At 35.3% G+C, this 21266-nt stretch overlaps 2 protein-coding genes across 2 annotated transcripts; one reads left to right on the forward strand and one right to left on the reverse strand.

Annotated features, from left to right (window-relative positions):
* Window positions 1-203: 203 nt before the first annotated feature.
* Window positions 204-11299, reverse strand: LOC132548718 (serine/threonine-protein kinase Pink1, mitochondrial-like). Its single transcript, XM_060212596.1, has 10 exons — window positions 10831-11299; window positions 9186-9333; window positions 6908-7084; window positions 6138-6375; window positions 5388-5567; window positions 4881-5044; window positions 4383-4513; window positions 2752-2932; window positions 1146-1207; window positions 204-863 (listed from the first exon to the last, which is right to left on the reverse strand). Exons 1-10 carry the CDS (start codon window positions 11167-11169, stop codon window positions 609-611), a joined length of 1875 nt encoding a protein of 624 aa, XP_060068579.1. The 5' UTR covers window positions 11170-11299; the 3' UTR covers window positions 204-608.
* Window positions 10919-20194, forward strand: LOC132548719 (COP9 signalosome complex subunit 7b-like). The gene is made up of 9 exons (XM_060212598.1): window positions 10919-11451; window positions 12668-12864; window positions 13112-13187; window positions 13364-13458; window positions 14244-14303; window positions 15880-16022; window positions 16782-16887; window positions 17535-17656; window positions 18779-20194. The coding sequence occupies exons 2-9, from the start codon at window positions 12703-12705 to the stop codon at window positions 18813-18815; spliced, it is 801 nt and encodes a 266-aa protein (XP_060068581.1). The 5' UTR covers window positions 10919-11451; window positions 12668-12702; the 3' UTR covers window positions 18816-20194.
* Window positions 20195-21266: the final 1072 nt, after the last annotated feature.

The raw sequence follows: 21266 nt of genomic DNA on the forward strand, positions 1-21266 counted from the left end.
ATTTAATTTGTACTGCTTTTAGGACCTCACTCTTTTGTCATCCTCGCCCTAATATACAACTTAATTATAGAAATTAAAATTTTTTATAATTTGCCTTTTGACATTGGTGTGATTTGGGACTACATTTTGTTACAGTTGTTTAATGTGCTTGTGTACACAGCTACAGCATCTTACATAAAACAACAAAACAACAACAACCTAAAATCAATAACAAAGCGAGGTTTATTTCTCCAAGTAAAATAAAAATAACTAAAGGGAAATAACAGAATCCCAGAATCTTATCTCTACTCAATAAGAATACTTTTCAATAATATTTATATTTTTTCCATGTAATGCAGATAATAATTTTAGTCTAACACCTCTGTAGTAGAGTATATCACATCATGGTAGTCTATTTATAGAAATGATTTTTCAGAAGTTATTGTCTTCAAAGTTTTTCTTACATGACAAGCAAAGTAAAATATAACATATCATACATTTACCTATAGTAAAGATATTAAAGCAAATTCAAAGATCATCAAATCTAAAAATTGTAGAATTGTTCTTCAATATAATCTGTAAAGCTCTTTCTCACAAGTTGAAATCACAAAATGAAAGTGTTTTGTAAGTCAGTTTCCATGGTAATATGCCAAAGCATGCACCAAATCTGAGATGACCAGTCTTCTCAGGAAAGTGAGTTGTAGCTGTTTCTCCACTGTATATAACCTTTCACCTTTTAACTTCCAGCCAATTAACATCTGTGTTACAAGTAACATCACGTTTTCAGTGATGTGCTGCTTTGATGGTGTGTTTCCAGGACGTAACCATTCTGGGAAGTGATGGTAAATCTGGAGCAGGTTTGCAGCCATTTCTGGTTCTGGTCTCTATAACAGATAAACAAATTGCTAGCCGTAACATACAGCTCACTGAAATACTGTACAATCATTATATACTGCTAACAGGAGACCAATCAGCAGCAATCTTTATTTAAAACTTAATATTAAAATTTGCATATCTCACATTGCTTGCAACGTTTTTACCAAAAGAATATCACATATTAAATCCTACTTCAGATACATCGACACCACCTAACAACAAATTAGTACAGAAAACACAAGCACAGGAACCACAGAAAAGACCAGTTCATTTTTTCCAAGCTATATTACCTGAGCTGGATCACGATGAAGCATCCTTGGAACCAAAAACTTGACAACATCAGGAACATCACCTTTCAGGAGAGAATCAAAATGAGATAAAAATGAAATAATTTATGCTATACAAATTCATCTTTTACATGCTTTGTGCTCATTAAAAATTATCAGTGGTTCATTAAACAAATGAAATACTTATTAATCAGAAGCTCCATATTGTTTTTTTTCGTTTTGTTATCTAAACATCAACCTCAAGTTGTCTATATAACAATGAAATCAAAGTAAAAATGTCTAGAAAGGAAACAAAGAATAGGTGTGTTTGTTTATATTTGTAAGAGACAGGGTCCCTGGGTGGTGGTCATTGTGCCTCGTTTATATTTGTAAGAGACAGGGTCCCTGGGTGGTGGTCATTGTGCCTCGTTTATATTTGTAAAAGACAGGGTCCCTGGGTGGTGGTCATTGTGCCTCGTTTATATTTGTAAGAGACAGGGTCCCTGGGTGGTGGTCATTGTGCCTCGTTTATATTTGTAAGAGACAGGGTCCCTGGGTGGTGGTCATTGTGCCTCGTTATATTTGTAAGAGACAGGGTCCCTGGGTGGTGGCCATTGTGCCTCGTTTATATTTGTAAGAGACAGGGTCCCTGGGTGGTGGTCATTGTGCCTCGTTTATATTTGTAAGAGACAGGGTCCCTGGGTGGTGGTCATTGTGCCTCGTTTATATTTGTAAGAGACAGGGTCCCTGGGTGGTGGTCATTGTGCCTCGTTTATATTTGTAAGAGACAGGGTCCCTGGGTGGTGGTCATTGTGCCTCGTTTATATCTGTAAGAGACAGGGTCCCTGGGTGGTGGTCATTGTGCCTCGTTTATATCTGTAAGAGACAGGGTCCCTGGGTGGTGGTCATTGTGCCTTGTTTATATTTGTAAGAGACAGGGTCCCTGGGTGGTGGTCATTGTGCCTGGTTTATATCTGTAAGAGACAGGGTCCCTGGGTGGTGGTCATTGTGCCTCGTTTATATTTGTAAGAGACAGGGTCCCTGGGTGGTGGTCATTGTGCCTCGTTTATATTTGTAAGAGACAGGGTCCCTGGGTGGTGGTCATTGTGCCTCGTTTATATCTGTAAGAGACAGGGTCCCTGGGTGGTGGTCATTGTGCCTCGTTTATATTTGTAAGAGACAGGGTCCCTGGGTGGTGGTCATTGTGCCTCGTTTATATCTGTAAGAGACAGGGTCCCTGGGTGGTGGTCATTGTGCCTCGTTTATATCTGTAAGAGACATGGTCCCTGGGTGGTGGTCATTGTGCCTCGTTTATATTTGTAAGAGACAGGGTCCCTGGGTGGTGGTCATTGTGCCTCGTTTATATTTGTAAGAGACAGGGTCCTTGGGTAGTGGTCATTGTGCCTTGTTTATATTTGTAAGAGACAGGGTCCTTGGGTAGTGGTCATTGTGCCTTAAGTGTATTAGTTGTTCTTGATGTCAAGCGATTGCTGAATAGTAAGGAAACCTCAATCATTTCAATGTCAAGTGTCATGGAATGTCTCACGCTGACATTCTATAAAACCCCTTTATAAATGAAATCTTGTAACAGGTATAAATTGAACTTTCAACTGAACACAGGCACCAGTACCTAACATTGATGGAATATCACTATCATGGTAAGTTCTTCCGTCTAATTTCCTTGTGATCCTTGCTCCACCATAGAAAGGGTTATCTTGATCAAATATCTCATAAGCAAGTGATCCAATTGCCCAGAGGTCAGATTTACTATAGTCCAGTTTTACATTACGTCCTGGTGCTGTACAAGATATCTGTAAATGACCACGAAGCATTTTTAGTTGATGGTTTTATAAGTCTACACAATTCAGTAATTAACTCTAATTCGATGAAACTGTAACACCGACAAATAAAACATGAAAAATAAACTTCTGCATTAGCTATATTGCAAGAAATTCTGTTTCTAATGATGACTAATGAAAATTTGTTTAAAATACCATAAAATGGCAGCTGTCATATTGAAACTATTAATCAGAACCAAAGCTTAAGAGTCTTGATTACTTTTTCCTAAAAAGCTTAGGAACATGAAACTCTACAAAAATATAGCATACATTACGATAAGGAATAACAAATCACATACTAATGGTATATAACCATTTTTATCCAGAAATAAGCCAATGTCTGGAAATAAAACCAGAAATAAGCCAATGTCTGGAAATAAAACCAGAAATAAGCCAATGTCTGGAAATGAAACCAGAAATAAGCCAATGTCTGAAAATGAAACCAGAAATAAGCCAATGTCTGGAAATAAAACCAGAAGTAAGCCAATGTCTGGAAATAAAACCAGAAATAAGCCAATGTCTGAAAATAAATCCAGAACTATGCCAATGTCTGGAAATGAAACCAGAAATAAGCCAATGTCTGAAAATGAAACCAGAAATAAGCCAATGTCTGGAAATAAAACCAGAAATAAGCCAATGTCTGAAAACAAAACCAGAAATAAGCCAATGTCTGTAAATAAATCCAGAAATAAGCCAATGTCTGGAAATAATACCAGAAATAAGCCAATGTCTGGAAATAAAACCAGAAGTAAGCCAATGTCTGGAAATAAAACCAGAAATAAGCCAATGTCTGAAAATAAATCCAGAACTAAGCCAATGTCTGGAAATGAAACCAGAAATAAGCCAATGTCTGAAAATGAAACCAGAAATAAGCCAATGTCTGGAAATAAAACCAGAAATAAGCCAATGTCTTGAAATAAAACCAGAAATAAGCCAATGTCTGAAAACAAAACCAGAAATAAGCCAATGTCTGTAAATAAATCCAGAAATAAGCCAATGTCTGGAAATAATACCAGAAATAAGCCAATGTCTGGAAATAATACCAGAAGTAAGCCAATGTCTGGAAATAAAACCAGAAATAAGCCAATGTCTAGAAATAAAACCAATCCTATGTACCAGGGATATTCTTGTCAGGCAGAATTATCAACACATGCTATTTCCTTGGGCTACTATTAGCATTGACTTTGAGTCAACATTATTATATGCCACTCAGGGCATGTTACAGGACAGATGATACTTACTGAACAATATATGATAGGGCAATTAAAACTTCCATTAAAAATATCCCAGAATAAGCTGACACAAATAAGAAATACAGCAAATGTTTTACTTGTTTCAATTACAAGATAATATGTTTCGTAGTTTGATATCTGATAATTCCTTTTCCGTCTCTGCTTTAATGCCACACCCCATATATAACTACCTCTGGTGGCATCAATGCTCCATTTCCTCCTTTGTTAATTTCAATAGTGGGGTACGGAAGTTGTAGACCATTCTCCTCGTCAGCTAAGCAGCATCCAAAATCACTTATCACAAGATGAGGGGCAGTGCCCTCTAAAACAGAAAAAAATGTATTCATATCACACAAGACGGGATTGATATGTAATAAAATCTTGGAATAAACATGCCATGGCAGTAACACTCTAAACATAAACCAGTTGTTGTATTCTCAAACAATTGCTACCTTTTTTTGTTTCCATTGAGTCTGTTCCATGTATCTATTGATCAATATTTAAGCTGTTTTTCTAAATGAATTTCAGATCTTGTAATGGACTGTTTTCAAAGATAACAATATCATACATTCATGGTAACATAAGCAGTTCCAGATATAATGACTCACATAAATCTGTTGATTTTGGTGGAATTCTTTAAGAGCAAATTAATTCATAAATCAACATTTATTAGTTGACTGAACAATCACCATTATGACAATCCAATAAGATGTTGTCGCTCTTCAAATCCCTGTGTGCGATTCCGTGTTGTTTAAGATGAACTGAGCCCTCTAACAGCTGGCAGAGAAGCAGACACCTGATATGGGGAGATAACTCCTCCTGCCTTAAAATCTGTCTCAGTGTTAGATCATACCTACAAACCAACCATGATAAAACTTATTATGAAATAAAACAGAGTTGTTCAAGAAAGTAAAGTTTCACAACATTCCTAAAACATTCAAATCGTAATTGAGTGCCACTTTTCTACATCATTTCAGTCTTTAGATCTTTTCACAGGCTCCTGAGGTATTCTCGAATTGTGACAGATTTTCATGAGTTAACCCTGATTTCACACATCATTCACATAAACAGTGACAATTTGGAAAATCTATTCAGCAAGGACATTTTTCAACAAATAAATTTTCAAAAACAAGGCAAGTTATGTTTTTGATTACCAATATCAAACAGAAAATTAAAGAAATGATTCAAGAACTTGCTTTTTCATCACAAGGAACATTGTTTGGTTACGCCCAAGGCCTTGAGGGTTCAGTCTTTGAGGGAGAGCAGCTGGATAGTTATCCAAGGCATCGGGCAGATCTGGTAACGGGTCTACAAACACACCCAACATCTCAACAATATTGGGGTGGGCTGGTAATGATTTCAGGCGAACTCGGTTCCTGAAAAAAAACCACATAAGTGATCAAGTGCAATCCTTGACCATTCAGCCCTGACCCTAAAATGAAACTTTTTACTATCATTTACGAGTGGTCAAGAGTGATATTTTACCCTTTAACCCTGAACTCTGTATCTCTAAGATGAAGAGCAAGATGTAAGCTACTCTGGTGTTGTTATAAACTGAACTGTGCATGTGTTTCTTGTACACAAGTTTTTTCTGGTTTGAACACATGCAGATTTCTGTAATATTTGAAGTGAACAACATTCATGATATCTAACAACAAATATTTGATTGTGTCAGGACACTTACAATATTTACCATAACATAATTTATCTAGTGAAGCACAATATTTACCAGACACAATATCTAACAACAAATATTTGATTGTGTCAGGACACTTACAATATTTATAATAACATAATTTATCTAGTGAAGCACAATATTTACCAGACACAATATCTAACAAAAAATATTTGATTGTGTCAGGACACTTACAATATTTACCATAACATAATTTATCTAGTGAAGCACAATATTTACCAGACACAATATCTTATATTATAAAGTTTACCCATTTTGCCAGAGCGCATTATCATCTTGGTTGACAGTCAACCACCTCGCTGGGACAGCTTCCTTTAGCATGGCACACATTATGGCATCTGCATTGGACTCAATGTCATAGTTGTACATCATTTTTATCGCCAGGTTATAGTCATCAGTCTCCTGTTCTTGGTGAGGATCGGGAAAAGTTGTCTCCTCTTGTTCTTCCACCAGGCTAGGACCTGTTACAGTGGTCTCTCCTTGTGCCCCTACACAATGGTAACATTCCAAGATTATGGTTTACTACTCACAAAGTCACATAATTTTTCACTTGCCTCCATATGCAAACTACTGACGCTGTGTTTGCTTCAACCAAAACATGACAATGAACTTAATCCAATTTATGTGTTTTCTTCAAGGGAAGTGAAACAAACACACTTCACATACTTTCGTTGCTCAGTACAAGCTGTGATGACTTTCAAAGTTGTAATATGAAATTCTATTCAGATACAATCAACATACATGCATTGTGTGCTTACCCCCATTTCATTGACAAGTTCATTCTTAATTTGTTTCATAATCATTGAATTTCTTCATTAGTAAGGTTTGCACGAGAGGTGTAGGTTTAGAAAATTGCCCTTGTTTATGCATCACAATTTGATTTTTCAGTTTGTAAAATATCGACAGAATGAATTCCGAATTCCCTAATCAAAGGGTTTACATCAAGTACTCTCGTTTCTATTTGAGTAAAGAAGCTTTTGTCTGGAATGAATGAATTAATCATTTTTTTGAGATTCTCACCTGAACTACAAATGACCAGAGAATCATCTGCCATTTCATCCTCCTGATCAGATAAGTCTCCAAGGACAACAAAGTCAGAGTCAGAGTCAAAGACAGAGTCAGAGTCATCATCATTTCCATTCCTGATGTCATCTAGGAAGGCATCATTTTCCGTGTCACTTTCTGGAGGTAGGACAACTACGTAATAATAATAATTATTATAATTATTATGATAACAGCCTTAACAGCTCGTCAACATATTAAAGATCAAATGGTGAAACACACAGCAATTAAAAAGGGGAAAAAAACCAAACAAACTGAAAGGTAAAAGACAAATGCTGAAAATCTTAAATGAGTATATTGTATTAAATGGCCGAAAGATTAAAATGATAAGTCATAGTCTATAATAAAGACCAACATCTTTCAGATAACACAGAATTTTAGAAATCTCAACAGCTTCAAAAAGGGTCTTTAGACTTGTAACATTACGAAAAAAATTTCTCAAGAAGACAGAAGATCAATGCAGTCCAATAGAAAATATTTGATGGTGAATGACTCATCACATCCTCTGCACTGAGGATTATCTTTCACCTTTTAACATATATGGATATGTATGGTATGTATGGCCCATCCGAAGACAGGCAAGCACAACTTCGTCTCTATGGTTGTCTCTATAGCATGGAGACCATTCACCGATGATAGGTTTTACAGAATGCAACTTATTATTGGTATATTGATTCCATTCATTATGCCACTGAGCTGTTAAAAATTGTTTGATAAATGGTTTAAAATCAGTAAAGTAAAGTTTAAAAACAACAGGTGGTAGCGATAAAGCTTCCTTTGCGGCACGGTCTGCTTTTTCATTGCCTGGTATTCCCATGTGCCCAAGAACCCAGCAAAAAGCAAAACAAAAATTAAAGGCAAGTTCATGATATAGTATTAATGTATTAGGAATGAAAATATTTTCGATATTTCTATTGCTGAGACTTCGTAGAACAGAAAAAGAGTCTGAATGGATAACAGCTCTAGTTACTTTGTTTGAATTTATTCAAGGGCGAGGTAGATAGCTTGCGCTTCCATCGCGAATATTGAGGCGTTGTTCAGTAGTCAGCATCCATAAGTTTCATCTTGTGAAACCATGGCCGCAGCAACCTTATCATTAGCTTGGCTTGTTTCGAAACAAGGTTTTATATTTTGGATCAAATAGAAGTAAAAAAGCGGGATTTTACTTTACATGAATGGTGTATTTCAAAGCCAATTTATTTTGACAGCTATATAGTAATGGCATGTTAGCCTCTGCATAGAGGCTTGCTATAGGTGCAGTCTTAAAAGCTCCAAGAGCGAGCCTCAGACCCTAGTGATGAACAGTGTCTAATGATTTGAGATATGAAGGTCTAGCAGATCCATACACAATTAAACCGTAGTCTAATTTTTATCGTCTAAGAGTTCTATAGAGTCTTAGCAAAATTTTTCTATCAGCTCCCCAACCACTGTAGGACACTAGGGTTATGTTCTGGAGACAGTCAGAGAATTTCATCAATATTAGATCAAAGACCTCTACAATTCCATTGGCTTATTGTATCCATTTTTACTAACATAAATAGAGATAAATAACTAGACTACTTCTTTAACCTAAGGTGGGTTTGACAGCTTTGATAGAGATCTTGGAGGATTTTGAAGTAACTACCTGGTACTCCATATGAAAGGCGTGAATTGGGTCATCAGACCCTTTTTTCCTTCTTTGTGAGGAAATTTGGATTTTCTGCACAGTCTGATTTTTCACTTTCTGATTGGGAGCTGGTTTTCATGGGGATTGAGGGTTCTCATTCTGTTTTGATGGTGATGGTGGTGTTCGTGATGACTGTGTCGAAGAAGGCTTTGATGCACTTGACACGAAAGATCTCTTTTTCCTTGCACCAAGCACAGCAATCTCTGGAATATGCTGGATGCTCCTACCACAGTTCGCACAGTGAGTCTGACCATCACAAACCCATCTTCTGACCCATCTTCATGGCTCACAACTCCACATTTAGCACAAACTTTTTGTTTTTACAGTTATCAGATAGATGACTAATATTTCGGCAACCGAAGCATTGAAGTGGATTTGGGATATACACAACCTCGCCAACACTTTGTTTTGGTAAGATTGGAGTGTTAAAAGTAAGAACGAAAGAGTTGGTGTCACAGTTACTGCCATCTTGCTTCGTATTAAGTTACTATACTGTAAAAATGAAGTCTACAAATAATATTGAAAATTTTAAAATATAGAAATATTTCTTCTCTCTAATTTTACATTTACCTTCATCTTGAGGTGCTTTGAACTTTGCTTTGTACACTGCAGCATTACAGCCTTGACCAATCAGATTCCCCAAGTCGAAAACTCCCAGTGACAGTTGTTGTACTTTGTCAAAAATGGATCCTTTCTCATGGTGCTCATGGAAAATTTCCTGAAATGAATCACAATTTTACCAGTTTTAATAAACCTGCTCTATCAGATGTATATGGCTCTTTTTCTAGTGGTTATCAATGATTCAATACAAATCCAAGCACTCACTAAAGAGCATCAGGAACAATAAATACAATTTATAATACATGTAGGTACATGCAAACACAACAGCATGAACACTTCATATGAAACTGCATGGTACAAAAACAAGCCACTGAATAAATTCTACTGCTAAACCACCAACTGAAATTGGTACATATCACAAGATCTTGTTTCTTTCAACAGCTTGCTTGCTAAATGCACAGGTCATATTCAAATGAGTGCTTGAAAAAGTGGTAGTACATATACATGCAAAGTCAGAAAAAGACCAGACATACTTCATATGTCAACAGAAATGTTTCTTCCCTGATAATGAATTGCGAATTTACAACACTTTGGTTTAAAAAAGAAAAAGGCCCATGCACAGGTCGCATATCAACTATAGCAATGAAAAAAATATTTCCTGGATAGATGGCCATAATAAAACCCATTTGACAGACAACAATAGAGCTGAGGACTAAGAGGTAATTATTCTTCCAGTGCACCTACTAGGAATTAAATTCAGAATCTCTGCCATAGAAACCAATGACCTCCCAATTGATCTGGAGCTATAGAGAAATTCTTCGTTATTGAGCGGGTAGGAAGCAATTAGTATTTTACCAAGGTAACATAATTTCCATCTGTGAAAGAATTTGTGTATGGGCACGACCGTTATGCTAGAGAAGCTAGACCTAGTAAGGTTAACTACATGTATTTTCATCAATATCCCAATGATTTTATGTAGGAACAAGGATCAGTTTGCTGAGGACTGAACCCAAGGTCCTGTTGTTTATGCAGATTGAATGTTCCATAACAAAGGAGGCACCTAAAGATTTCTATGGTTAAAATAGTTACAAATGGAATGATGAAGTCAGGACACACTGGAATTTAATTTGGATAAGGATTTAATACTAAAAACAGTCAAAATCACTTTAAACCTATACTTTTTTCCAATTTTTTGCCAAAGTCACATTTATTCAATCATGAAACATCATACAGCAGCAAAAATAAAATTAATTTGTGTGGGAAAGTACAGAAAATACATGCAGCACTTCTGGCCTATATAGCCAATGTTACGATAGTACAGTTACCTATGCTGCAACAGTCGCATCAAGTTTCTAAGTAACAAAACTTTCAGTAAACATCTTTACTTACCTTGTCATAAATTAATGCGAGTTTCAATAATATATAGCAAAAGTTACTGTTAAATCTATTTCAGTAATAAATTCATACCACAATTAAAGTGTAATAGGCCAGTTTGGAATTATACGTAAATTTGTGGTTTTCCTGGACCTGATGATAGTTATACCAGAGAGTGATACAACCTTATAATTTTATTTCATTAGACCTGATAAAATATAAAAAGCAGAAGTTATTTGACATGAAAATACACGTTAAATGACTTAATAGTATTGCATACTCGGACTTCTGATGAAAGATCGTCTTTTGCAGTCTCCTGTTGTTGACCTTGGAGTGCAAATCCAGCAAAGGCAAAAGCGAAAGTAGGTAGAAGAGTTGGTCGACCGGGCAATGCAAAACGAGTAGCAGCTCTTCTGCGCAGTTCACTCGCCAGCGTTCGAGTGGGAAGATGAGGAAATAATCTCCCTATTAAAAGCTGTCGTTCTTGGTGGATTTTGCCGATGTTAACAGGCTTTGCCCTCTCGGCAACTGGCGGCTTTCCGATTTTGTTACGGATAACATTTTGAACCACTTGCCTCCCGTGCTTCCAAGCCTTAGATAGAACAAGTCTGGCTGACATGTTCTTGTTTTCTCTTAGAGCCTGGGCTTGAAGCCCAAGGGCTCGAGTAAATACGTGTACTCCAATAGTTTCTTAAATTTTATGTATAATCTGATGAAATAACTGCGTAGATTGCTGCTATCATCATCTGGCTCATCTACGAGGTATTCCGATGACTTACCGGAAGTGAACACCGAAAGTTGAGCGGTAGAGAGGTTCCGACTGGAGATTCATGAACTATCGAAATTTACCGATAGAGAACAGAGCATAAGAGAAACTGTACGACTGTTTCCAAAATAAGCCGTAAGTCAACATTTGATAGATAAATACCGCACGTTCTATGCATTAATAGCATATATAACCATGCAATTCACATTACTTTCAAATATATTTATCTATTGGCACAAACTCGTTGATATTACAGATTCGGCATCCGAAAGTTTCGGTATGGAAGCTCCGGGAACATGCCATTGTATCAAATCCGTTTATGCTGTATTGGTTTGAATAGACATTCTTCGTGATTATTAATGTATTGGCACCGGTGTAATATGAGCATATTTATGTAGTCCTGGTGAAATTCTAGCCAGAGTATACCACCCGGCTACATTAGAGAAAATTCTCTTTCGCAAGTCAGGAGTTCCGGGTTCCAATCCGAGCAGATGCACTGACACAAATAATGACATCTCACTCTTACATTGACATTCAGTGACAATGGTACAATGGTACAGGTCCTTCAGTCTAGGGAAATAGCCCCCCCCCCCTCCCGCCACCTTAAAGATCCCATATCCCTCTGAAACATCAATGAAATGTAGGCTTGTTAATGCTATCACGTCGGTCAGGTTAGAATATATTAGGATATGACAAATACTATTTTGTGGTTAGACTGTCCTCAAAAGCATAGGATGTATCAATTTCTCTCGTGTCAGTATGTCATTTAGTTTTAACTCATTACCTTTGGTCAGAGTTAAGTTTGGTCAATATTAGGTTACAGAGTCAACCTTCAAAATACAGTGTTAGGTCACAGGACCACTGAAACAGTTGACTATATCTCTATTATTCCATCCCATTTCTTCCACAATTGATATACACTTAATTCTTTTCCCATATTTCTTCATATGTTAATATCACTTCCTCAAAAAGACTTTCAAGTGTTCTTGACTAAACAGAAGTTAGACCTTTATTCTGTCTGATAAAATTCTTCTCACCTAATATTAAAAGTTTTTGGTGATGGTTTGTTTCACTTACCATCAGATTGAAACAATACTTGCTGCTAAAACTGTTATTGTTAACACAGATATACTTAGTGTTTTAAACTTAGCTCTTTGAAGCCTTTTCAGTTTCATCCTCCATACTCCAGGTGTTACAATCACTTTCTCTCTCTGCACCCCTAGAACATCGTTTTCTCCCAGAACCAATTAAATTACTTCACTTTTGCCTTCAATTTTGCTATGACATGTTCCAGATTGCTTTTATTTGTCAATGTAAGTTACATAAGTGTATTTTCTTTTTCTTCTTTCAGTTTCTTAAGCTAATTTTTCACTGTGTATTATTATCATGGCAACTGAGAAAAGCAGTAGCACCAACCCCCTGGAACAGTTTGTTCTCCTGGCAAAGACAATGAAAGGTGCTGCTGCCGTAGGACTCATTAAACAAGCACTTGAGGCCCCAGGCGTTTATGTGTTTGGTGAACTCTTGGACATGCCAAACATTCAGGAGGTATATAATCAATGTTTTAACATTTGCTACATGTTACATGGCACAGAAGAATGAAGAGCCTATAAAAGATACCGCTTAACTGTGAGATCTAAAATTCTGTCTTTTCTATAACTTTTCATGTTTATGAGCATAATGTATTTTGTGAATGAAATTTATCTTTATGCCATGATATTAACAAGGTGACATGTACTGAATCATCATAATGAATTAATAACTATATTCTTACCATTTGTTTTTGCAATTTTAGCTGTCAAGTGGTGCCCATGCTCCTTACTTCAATTTACTTAATGTATTTGCTTATGGAACTTACAAAGATTACAAAGGTAAGAATGACATTTTCTAAAGATAATTATATTCCAGTTTGGCCAAATAAAATGTTTTGTATCTGTTTAGATGGAGCTATGTTTTCACCAATAAAAAGTTAATTTATATATCATGTTCATCTCAAATCCAATTAATATCTTTTTGTAATTAATCATTTACATATAATGTTTTTCAGAAAATGCATCAACACTACCTGAGTTGACTCCGGCCCAGCTAACTAAACTACGACATCTAACCATTGTGTCACTTGCTGCTAAGTCAAATTCAAAGGTAATAAAAGTAACTGATGTTGCAGTACCTCCTGCAGGTAGGGGATGGTTATCCTGGCGACCTCTTTTTAGGGGACATCATAGAGCCTAAGAATAGTGTCTGCTGTAATAAAAAACATGGTTGTAGGAGGTGACTAAAAGTGGGACCCTTCAGAATTGGATGTTTTCTTCTGTGTCTTCTACCAAGGGATCAAAATAGATCTATTGACCCAATGCAACATTTGGGGAATCCTAATGTTTTCTTTTCTCTCTTCTGTTTCATTCTGTATTTTCCACTCTTGAGATCCCTGTTGACACCAAACCATGGATGTTGTGAGGCCATTCAATGATGTAAAAACAAAACAAACATGCAAAAAAATATCAGAAAGATGCAATAGAGTTCTAAGTTATTGATGTATTTTAAGCAATGAACCTTTTAACACACAGTGTTACAGTCCTATAACACACATTTCTGTATATCGTTGATAGACCTAAATAAAAAAAAAAGCATGGTAGGGCTTTAGGTCAGCCTGTCAGCAATAGCTATACATGTTATTGGATCATAATACCAAAATATTGATTTTGTTCAGAGTTATTATATATCTAATTTTCCACTCTTTTGACATCAGTATGGGTAGGTCTTTCAGTGTTGTCTAACAAGGTTGTTGATGTCACAACAATGGTCATGTGTGTAACCAGATAGTATGATAGTGTCATGACACAATATATCTTACATTCTCTGTACATTTCAATGCTAGGATATTAAGCTAAGGTGAATAATATCATCAATATTTATATCATACACAGTGTATACCTTATGCCGAGCTGTTGAAGGAACTAGATATTCCACATTTGAGAGCATTAGAGGTAGGTACAGTGCTTCCCAAATACATTTATATTTTGATATGATGTACATTGATATAATAATGTGTTTATGTTAAGTTGTTACTGGAGACTGGATATGCAAAGTTTGGTTTAATGGCAGGAAATGAGAGGATTCATATTTGGGCAAATGGCTAGGACATCCTGGATACTCCAAGTGTTACGCTCACTATCACTCTCTACATCCCTGGAACATTTCATGGCAAAATTGAAGATTCCATATGTGACACCTTGTCCACAAGACTAGTTTGATCCTTTGATGTACGTGAAACAAATATGGAGAACGCATAACAGTATAATGTAATGGCTTCAAAGTTTGGTGTCGCTCATTGGTAATCTTCAAATCGAGCGTATTAGCCTGTGATTGGTCAGTTTTTTTTCACCTGGAACCAATCAAATAACTTCGCTTGTGCCTTCAATTTTTGCTATGACATGTTCTAGGATGCAGAGAGCGAAAGTGATCATAACACCTGGAGTATCCAGGATGTTGGCTGTAGGTGAGAGGTTAAAAGGTAGAGTCAATTGTTGACTAATTTTGGGTGACATATACAAAAGTACATCTTTATATTTCCTTGATGGCTTGGTGATGTTGTGGATAACACACTCACTTTTCACAATGGTCAGCATCATATTTTAATGCTTTTTATCTCACAATTATCAGAGGTGGACTATTGTTCTATGTCTGTGATCCATCTGTAAACAATTCTTGTCACTGCTGTTTCTATAGATGTACAAGGTAGACTTTCCAAAATTTCAAATTTAAGTTCCTTTTGGTCCCTAGTTATTTCCTTCTGACGTTGCGACTGATCAGAAAAAAATTTAAATCACCGACAGGCAGCCATCTTGGATTTTGACTGTGAAAGTTTGGTATCGCACTTTCTTTAAATCAAATTTTGTATGAACTTCCCCTTTGTTCATTTAGTTGTGCCCTTCTAATTTTTGGTTTGATCAGAAAAACAAAACAAAACCACTTTGGGTTTGGCAACTAAGAATCATATTGCTATTTCTTTGAAGATTTTCCAAATTTCATATAGTTTAAAGCAAATACAGAGAAAAGAAGAGAATAAAAGGGAAAAGGTCTAACTTTTAAAGAATAAATAAATATTAAATGATGTTGGGCACCAAGATCTTCTGGGTTCCTTTGTTCTAAAATGGTTTTACAGGAATGATTCAAATATATAATATGAGTAAGTGTTGTACAATTAGCACAAGGAACAGCATTCACCATGGTACTGGTATGTAATCTGTTTCCAGCAAATCACATGTAGTACATATTAGTTCATTTTGAAATATGGATATTTCACAAACATGTTTAGTACATTTGCAATGTTCATTTAACAAAAAATATTGGAGTCTCTTGAATACTGATGATGAACACCACGCTTCATCCAGTCTTCCATAATTTTAACAACTTATAATCTACCAATATTTGATTGAGGAAAAAAAAAGACAAAATGTAAATGAGTAATACAATAAAAAAAGTAGTATTCATATCAGAGTATATCAAGTATACAAAATACATAAAGATGTGACCTTTAACCTGTGACCTTTTACTGAACAGGATCTGATTATTGAGGTGATATATGCTGATATCATCCGAGGAAAACTCGACCAGAAAAACCAACATTTAGAGGTGGACTTTGCACTCGGGCGTGACATCAGACAGGAAGCTGTCCCAGAAATCATCAATGTTCTACAGGATTGGTGGGTAGCTGAAAAATATGCAGCCTCTCATCTTTGTCATATCTAATCCTGGCCCTGGATTATATGCATTAGTATCCAGCAGGATTGTAAACCTGAGAGCAGCACAAATGTTAACAGAAATGTCTTATGTGGATGATGAAGGAATTGCTGGTCATGCTATGATTTTTGGATTATATAGTAGAATTGTTCAGCCCCTGGAAATAAGTTAAGAAAATGTTAACCCATAGGGATAATGTTCATAAGTTGACAAGCGCAAAGTTGAGTTTAGCCGTCAGATCAGAGGAGGAAGGATCCTCAGGGCTTGGTGCATAGATTGTCGTAACCCAAGTGAAAATCAGAGGTGTCTGGTTTGACACAACTGACCGTGCGTGGTCTTAAGCATTGGACAATATGTATCGTGATATGGTATTTTTAGTCGTTATAAATGCTGAAATTTTGTCAGCAAAACTCTTGTCATTTATATCTTTCATAAATGCAAATTAAAAGACAGTTCATTGCTTTTTTTCCATTTAATCCACATGTTGATGATAACTTGACTTAAACTGAAATAAATTATTTGTTATCATAATCCATGCGGTCAGGTCAAGTGGAACACCTGTTTTGATGGTAAGCTATGAGTTCTCGTCCTCATAGTAATGATATCATAATTGTCATGTGTTAGGATGTCATTATCATACCTTAAACTCACAATCCTTGATGATTAGTTTATATAATGACATAACCATGCAAATATAAATATAGATGTTTGTTTGTGTACAGGTGTGATGGTTGTGAGGCAGTGTTGTCAGGGATTGAGTTGCAGATCTCCAAAGCTAACACAAACAAGGAGAATAATATAGCAATCAAACAGAAGATTGACCAGGAGGTAGAATTTTCTTACTAATAACACCTTAAAAATATACATTGTTTTGTTGATTACAAAGATGTAAATGAAAGGTCAAGAACTCCGACAATTGTGTGATTTCTGGCCATGTTGATGTGTTGAGGAAGCGTAAGGTTGTTACTCAAAACCATTTATATGCTGGCATTCTTTTCATGTTAATTAAGGTGACTGGTGATGTGCCTCCAAGTTAGTAACAAACAATTCCTCAATAATAAAGGTTTAAAGTAAAACTCTTTGACTCAGAATTTTGTCAGTATTACTGGATTACTAAAATTGAATTCATTTATTTTAATGACTCTTTCTAGCATTATTCAAATCAACCCTATATTTGTTTACTTTCCTGTTGAGTGAGGAAATTACATATTTTTAAAAGGTTTTTAAGCAAGAAATTACGGAACAGGATATCAGGTTGAAATAAAAACAACTTATTTACTGCACATGCAGCATGAAGTTGATGACAGAGAAGTTTGTTTATAGTGCACAAATTATACAGGTGGAACAAGTGCAAACATTAGTTGTCTGATAAAAATGTATAATTAAAGATGTTTTATGGTTTTGTGGTAAATAACTGGTAAAGACATAATGAAACTATTGAAAACCCTACAAATACAAATGTGTTATTATTTCAGGTAACAAACATCAAGAAAACACTTAAAAACACTCAACAGCAAGACGCCGATGAACAAATGGTGACTGACAGTAGAGACATAGCTTCTGACAAACCCACAAAAAAGTCAAACAAGACAAAAGGGTATGAACACTTATATTTTGTCTAGTGTACTGTTTAGTAGTTATTTTGAGCATGTCATTGTGTGTTGATAAGGCCTGACTGTCACTGCTGTAAATGAATTTTCCCTTAATGCAATATTTAAGGTTCCTGTTTTGTGAACATATATTTCAATAAATAAGTAAATAAATAAATATATAAGTTAATAAATCATGAATGAGTAAATATAATGAAAAGAAACTTTAATCTTATAATTATATACATATTGTATACAAACATTCAAGGTGACAAGATTTTGGTTCATTTGGAACTTTTTACACCTATGTACCTGGAGTATTTGAATTGGGTAAACATTTGACTGAAATTGGTTCAAACATTCAAGGTGACAAGATTTTGGTTCATTTGGAACTTTTTACACCTATGTACCTGGAGTATTTGAATTGGGTAAACATTTGACTGAAATTGGTTCAAACATTCAAGGTGACAAGATTTTGGTTCATTTGGAACTTTTTACACCTATGTACCTGGAGTATTTGAATTGGGTAAACATTTGACTGAAATTGGTTCAAACATTCAAGGTGACAAGATTTTGGTTCATTTGGAACTTTTTACACCTATGTACCTGGAGTATTTGAATTGGGTAAACATTTGACTGAAATTGGTTCAAACATTCAAGGTGACAAGATTTTGGTTCATTTGGAACTTTTTACACCTATGTACCTGGAGTATTTGAATTGGGTAAACATTTGACTGAAATAGGTTCAGAAGTACCCAGAGAAGAAAGAAACTATGATGTAAATATTTGTGATGTATGTAGAATGAAAGATGCCTTCGAATCACCAGTCAAAATATCAGGATCATAGTTAACCCTAACATGTATGGCCTAGTGCTCTGAAACAGGAGGAAAAGGAGGGGATGGACTTATAAATATGTTTACCTGAGTCAGAATGCAGAACAAAACTTTTTACTGGCACGGCTGTCCAGTTGGTGGGAAGGGCTATTTTTGGCCCCTTGTGTAAATGAATAGAGTTGATTTTTTATTCTAAACTTACCTCAATCATTTTAATTGAGGCAGTACACCTTTTACAAAACATCAAGATAGCTTTGGTATTCTACTGAATAATAATTAATCTTGCTTTATTTCAGATTACGAGGGAGTTCTGGCAACAAGTTATGGAAGTGACAAATTTAACTATTATTAAGTTGTGGATATTATACCTGGAAAGACTAAGAATATTAAACTGTATGGAAAATTATCTGTGCTGACACGTGTATGTTTATTGTATTTACATTCTTTAGTGCTATTAAATTGAATATGTAAAAAGAATTGTGTAGTTACTTTCAGTGATACTGATAATTTTCTTTATTTACACACACTGGAGCTTTGTTAACAGTACCAAAATGTGGCAATGCTACTTTCCAGTCAGTGATTTGTGGCTCAGGTGGTTGGACTTTTCTCCATCCTCCCAGAAATCCATCTATTTCTTGCTGTTATTTGTCTAGGACTTAAGTCCTCAACATTGTAAGATCCCATAGGTCCCTAAACTTAGATATTCAGAGGAATTTTGTTACAGTAACCATCAGATCCATGGTCCTTGAACAACGCTTCTTACAGCTACTTCAAATGAATATTGGAAGAATCCTTGTGTTACTTAGGGGATATTTTCACAAGGATTTTTTTTATGCTTCCCAGAGGGAGAACATATATTTGTCACTTTAACCATCCATCCGTTTGTCTGTGCATCATAATTTTGTCTGCAGCATAACACAAAAACTATAAGAAATATCGACATAAAACTTTAAAGGTAAGTAGATCTCAACAAGGAGAAGGGCAGTGCACAAAAGCCATCACTTATACATTGGTTCTACCTATTTAATCTCTGGGGACACATTTAGTTCATGACAAAATTGGCTCACAACTCGAGTCAATTTTATAAGAAAAAGATATTTCATGGTTTTTTCTCTTGAATGTCTTGGAATATGTGCCAAGACGTATTGGAAAGATAAAGATGTGTAAGGTGATGGTTTCTAGGATCTTGAACAATTAAATAGAAATCTGATCATAAAGAACGAAAGGTTTGCGACAGAATGTTTTTTCAAGACTGAATAGAAATCATAGACTCGAGGTCAAACTTTGAAAGGACAATTTTATTACACAGTAAAATTCAACATAATTCTATTTCTGTTGACTTCTAGCTGATAGAGAACTTGTTAAATTGTCAACAGTCAGTTATAAAAGAATAATTTGATTGTGTTATGATTCATTTGCTCCTTTGGAGAAGTCAAACTTTTCTTTCATTGCATTTTTTTTGAAAGTTAATCTAAACATTATTACAGTATAAATTTGAAGATATTTCTCACAATTTACAGAATCAATATCCATACCATAAAATGAAGAGAATGTTTTGATGAAATTTTGAAAGCAATTTGTTAAAAGGATAATTTTGTGTTTAATGGAGCTGGTTTTAGACAAAGCTGGCTAGGCGATCCTGGTGTATATTCTCCAAGACATTTGTCTTTCTGATGTCTATGTATTTTGTCAAATAAACTTTTTAAAACAAATGAGATTTTTTTGTTCAATCTTAACAAATCAACATTTGATGAAGATGTTGAAAGCAATATTTTGAAAATGTCTTAATCATATAAAATGTTTGACATCTATTGATGTATGGTAGCTGGTTTTGGACAAGTTGGACAGGACACTCCATTCAAGATATATAAGAACTTGGTGAATATTTTCAAGGTGTTTGTCATTAATTTGGTCAAAGAATTTGATACTTTTTTCTCATTGTAATTAATTACAATTTGAATGTTCAAATACGGGTAATAAAAATTGTAATGTATAATTCATACACAAAGGGGACAGCTGTATGCGACTGCAACAGAATGACTTGACCATCTTAACTTATTATGTACACTTTATACCAGAACAGTAAACACTTGGGGGACAAGTAATGCCTGTATGTCTTCACACTAAACATGCTCCCATGAATGTGTTCACTGGTGATAGAAACATGCTTGTTGTGTTAACAGGTGCTTGTATAAAACAAGATACAATATTGAAGGGTTTTCCCCAGTGTCCAATTTTTCATATGTTCACAATAAGACAGCATGGCTGATATTAAACTAGCAGATTTCTATTTGGAAAAAAATATGTTTCATATTTTTGTTTCCTGTTCTTCAGTATCAAAAATGTGGCATGGATAAAATTTGATACTCCTATTTTTATATTGACAGAAACCCACAAGATCTGGGTTTGACTCCCAACAAGAGTAGAGTCAAACATGAAGTGTACACATAGCAGAGTAAATGTGTTGAATGATATTATTCAGTCAAACTACATACTATGTACATTTTTGAACTACAGGGATATAAAAACGCCAGCCAGATTTTTTTTTATCTGTAGAGACAGACTTTATTGATATACTGAATCTGAAATCTAATTCAAAATTCAAGACAAAACATTCAATTGTAAATAAAATTGTCATATTTCAAAGACATCATATGAGGTACTGTTTTAATGAGTTTGTACAATGTTAATTGTGAGGAGTTGCCATGGATACACACAACCTTCTCACCCTCTTTACTCACTATGGCTTCTTCCTAGAACAACCAATTATTGATATTCTGGGAC

The sequence above is a fragment of the Ylistrum balloti genome, unplaced genomic scaffold (genome assembly GCF_031769215.1).
Source record: "Ylistrum balloti isolate Yb309-2 unplaced genomic scaffold, AGI_CSIRO_Ybal_v1 Utg370024, whole genome shotgun sequence".
NCBI classification, from domain to species: domain Eukaryota; kingdom Metazoa; phylum Mollusca; class Bivalvia; order Pectinida; family Pectinidae; genus Ylistrum; species Ylistrum balloti.

Coding starts and splice junctions, on each gene's coding strand:
- LOC132548718 (XM_060212596.1), bottom strand. CDS start 11,169: ATGTCAGCCAGACTTGTTCTATCTAAGGCTTGGAAGCACGGGAGGCAA. Junction 9,334..10,830: donor ATCTTTCATCAGAAGTCCGA/GTATGCAATACT, acceptor GATTCATTTCAG/GAAATTTTCCATGAGCACCA. Junction 4,514..4,880: donor CTTATTGGATTGTCATAATG/GTGATTGTTCAG, acceptor TTTCTGTTTTAG/AGGGCACTGCCCCTCATCTT.
- LOC132548719 (XM_060212598.1), top strand. CDS start 12,703: ATGGCAACTGAGAAAAGCAGTAGCACCAACCCCCTGGAACAGTTTGTT. Junction 14,304..15,879: donor CACATTTGAGAGCATTAGAG/GTAGGTACAGTG, acceptor TTTACTGAACAG/GATCTGATTATTGAGGTGAT. Junction 16,023..16,781: donor ATCAATGTTCTACAGGATTG/GTGGGTAGCTGA, acceptor GTTTGTGTACAG/GTGTGATGGTTGTGAGGCAG.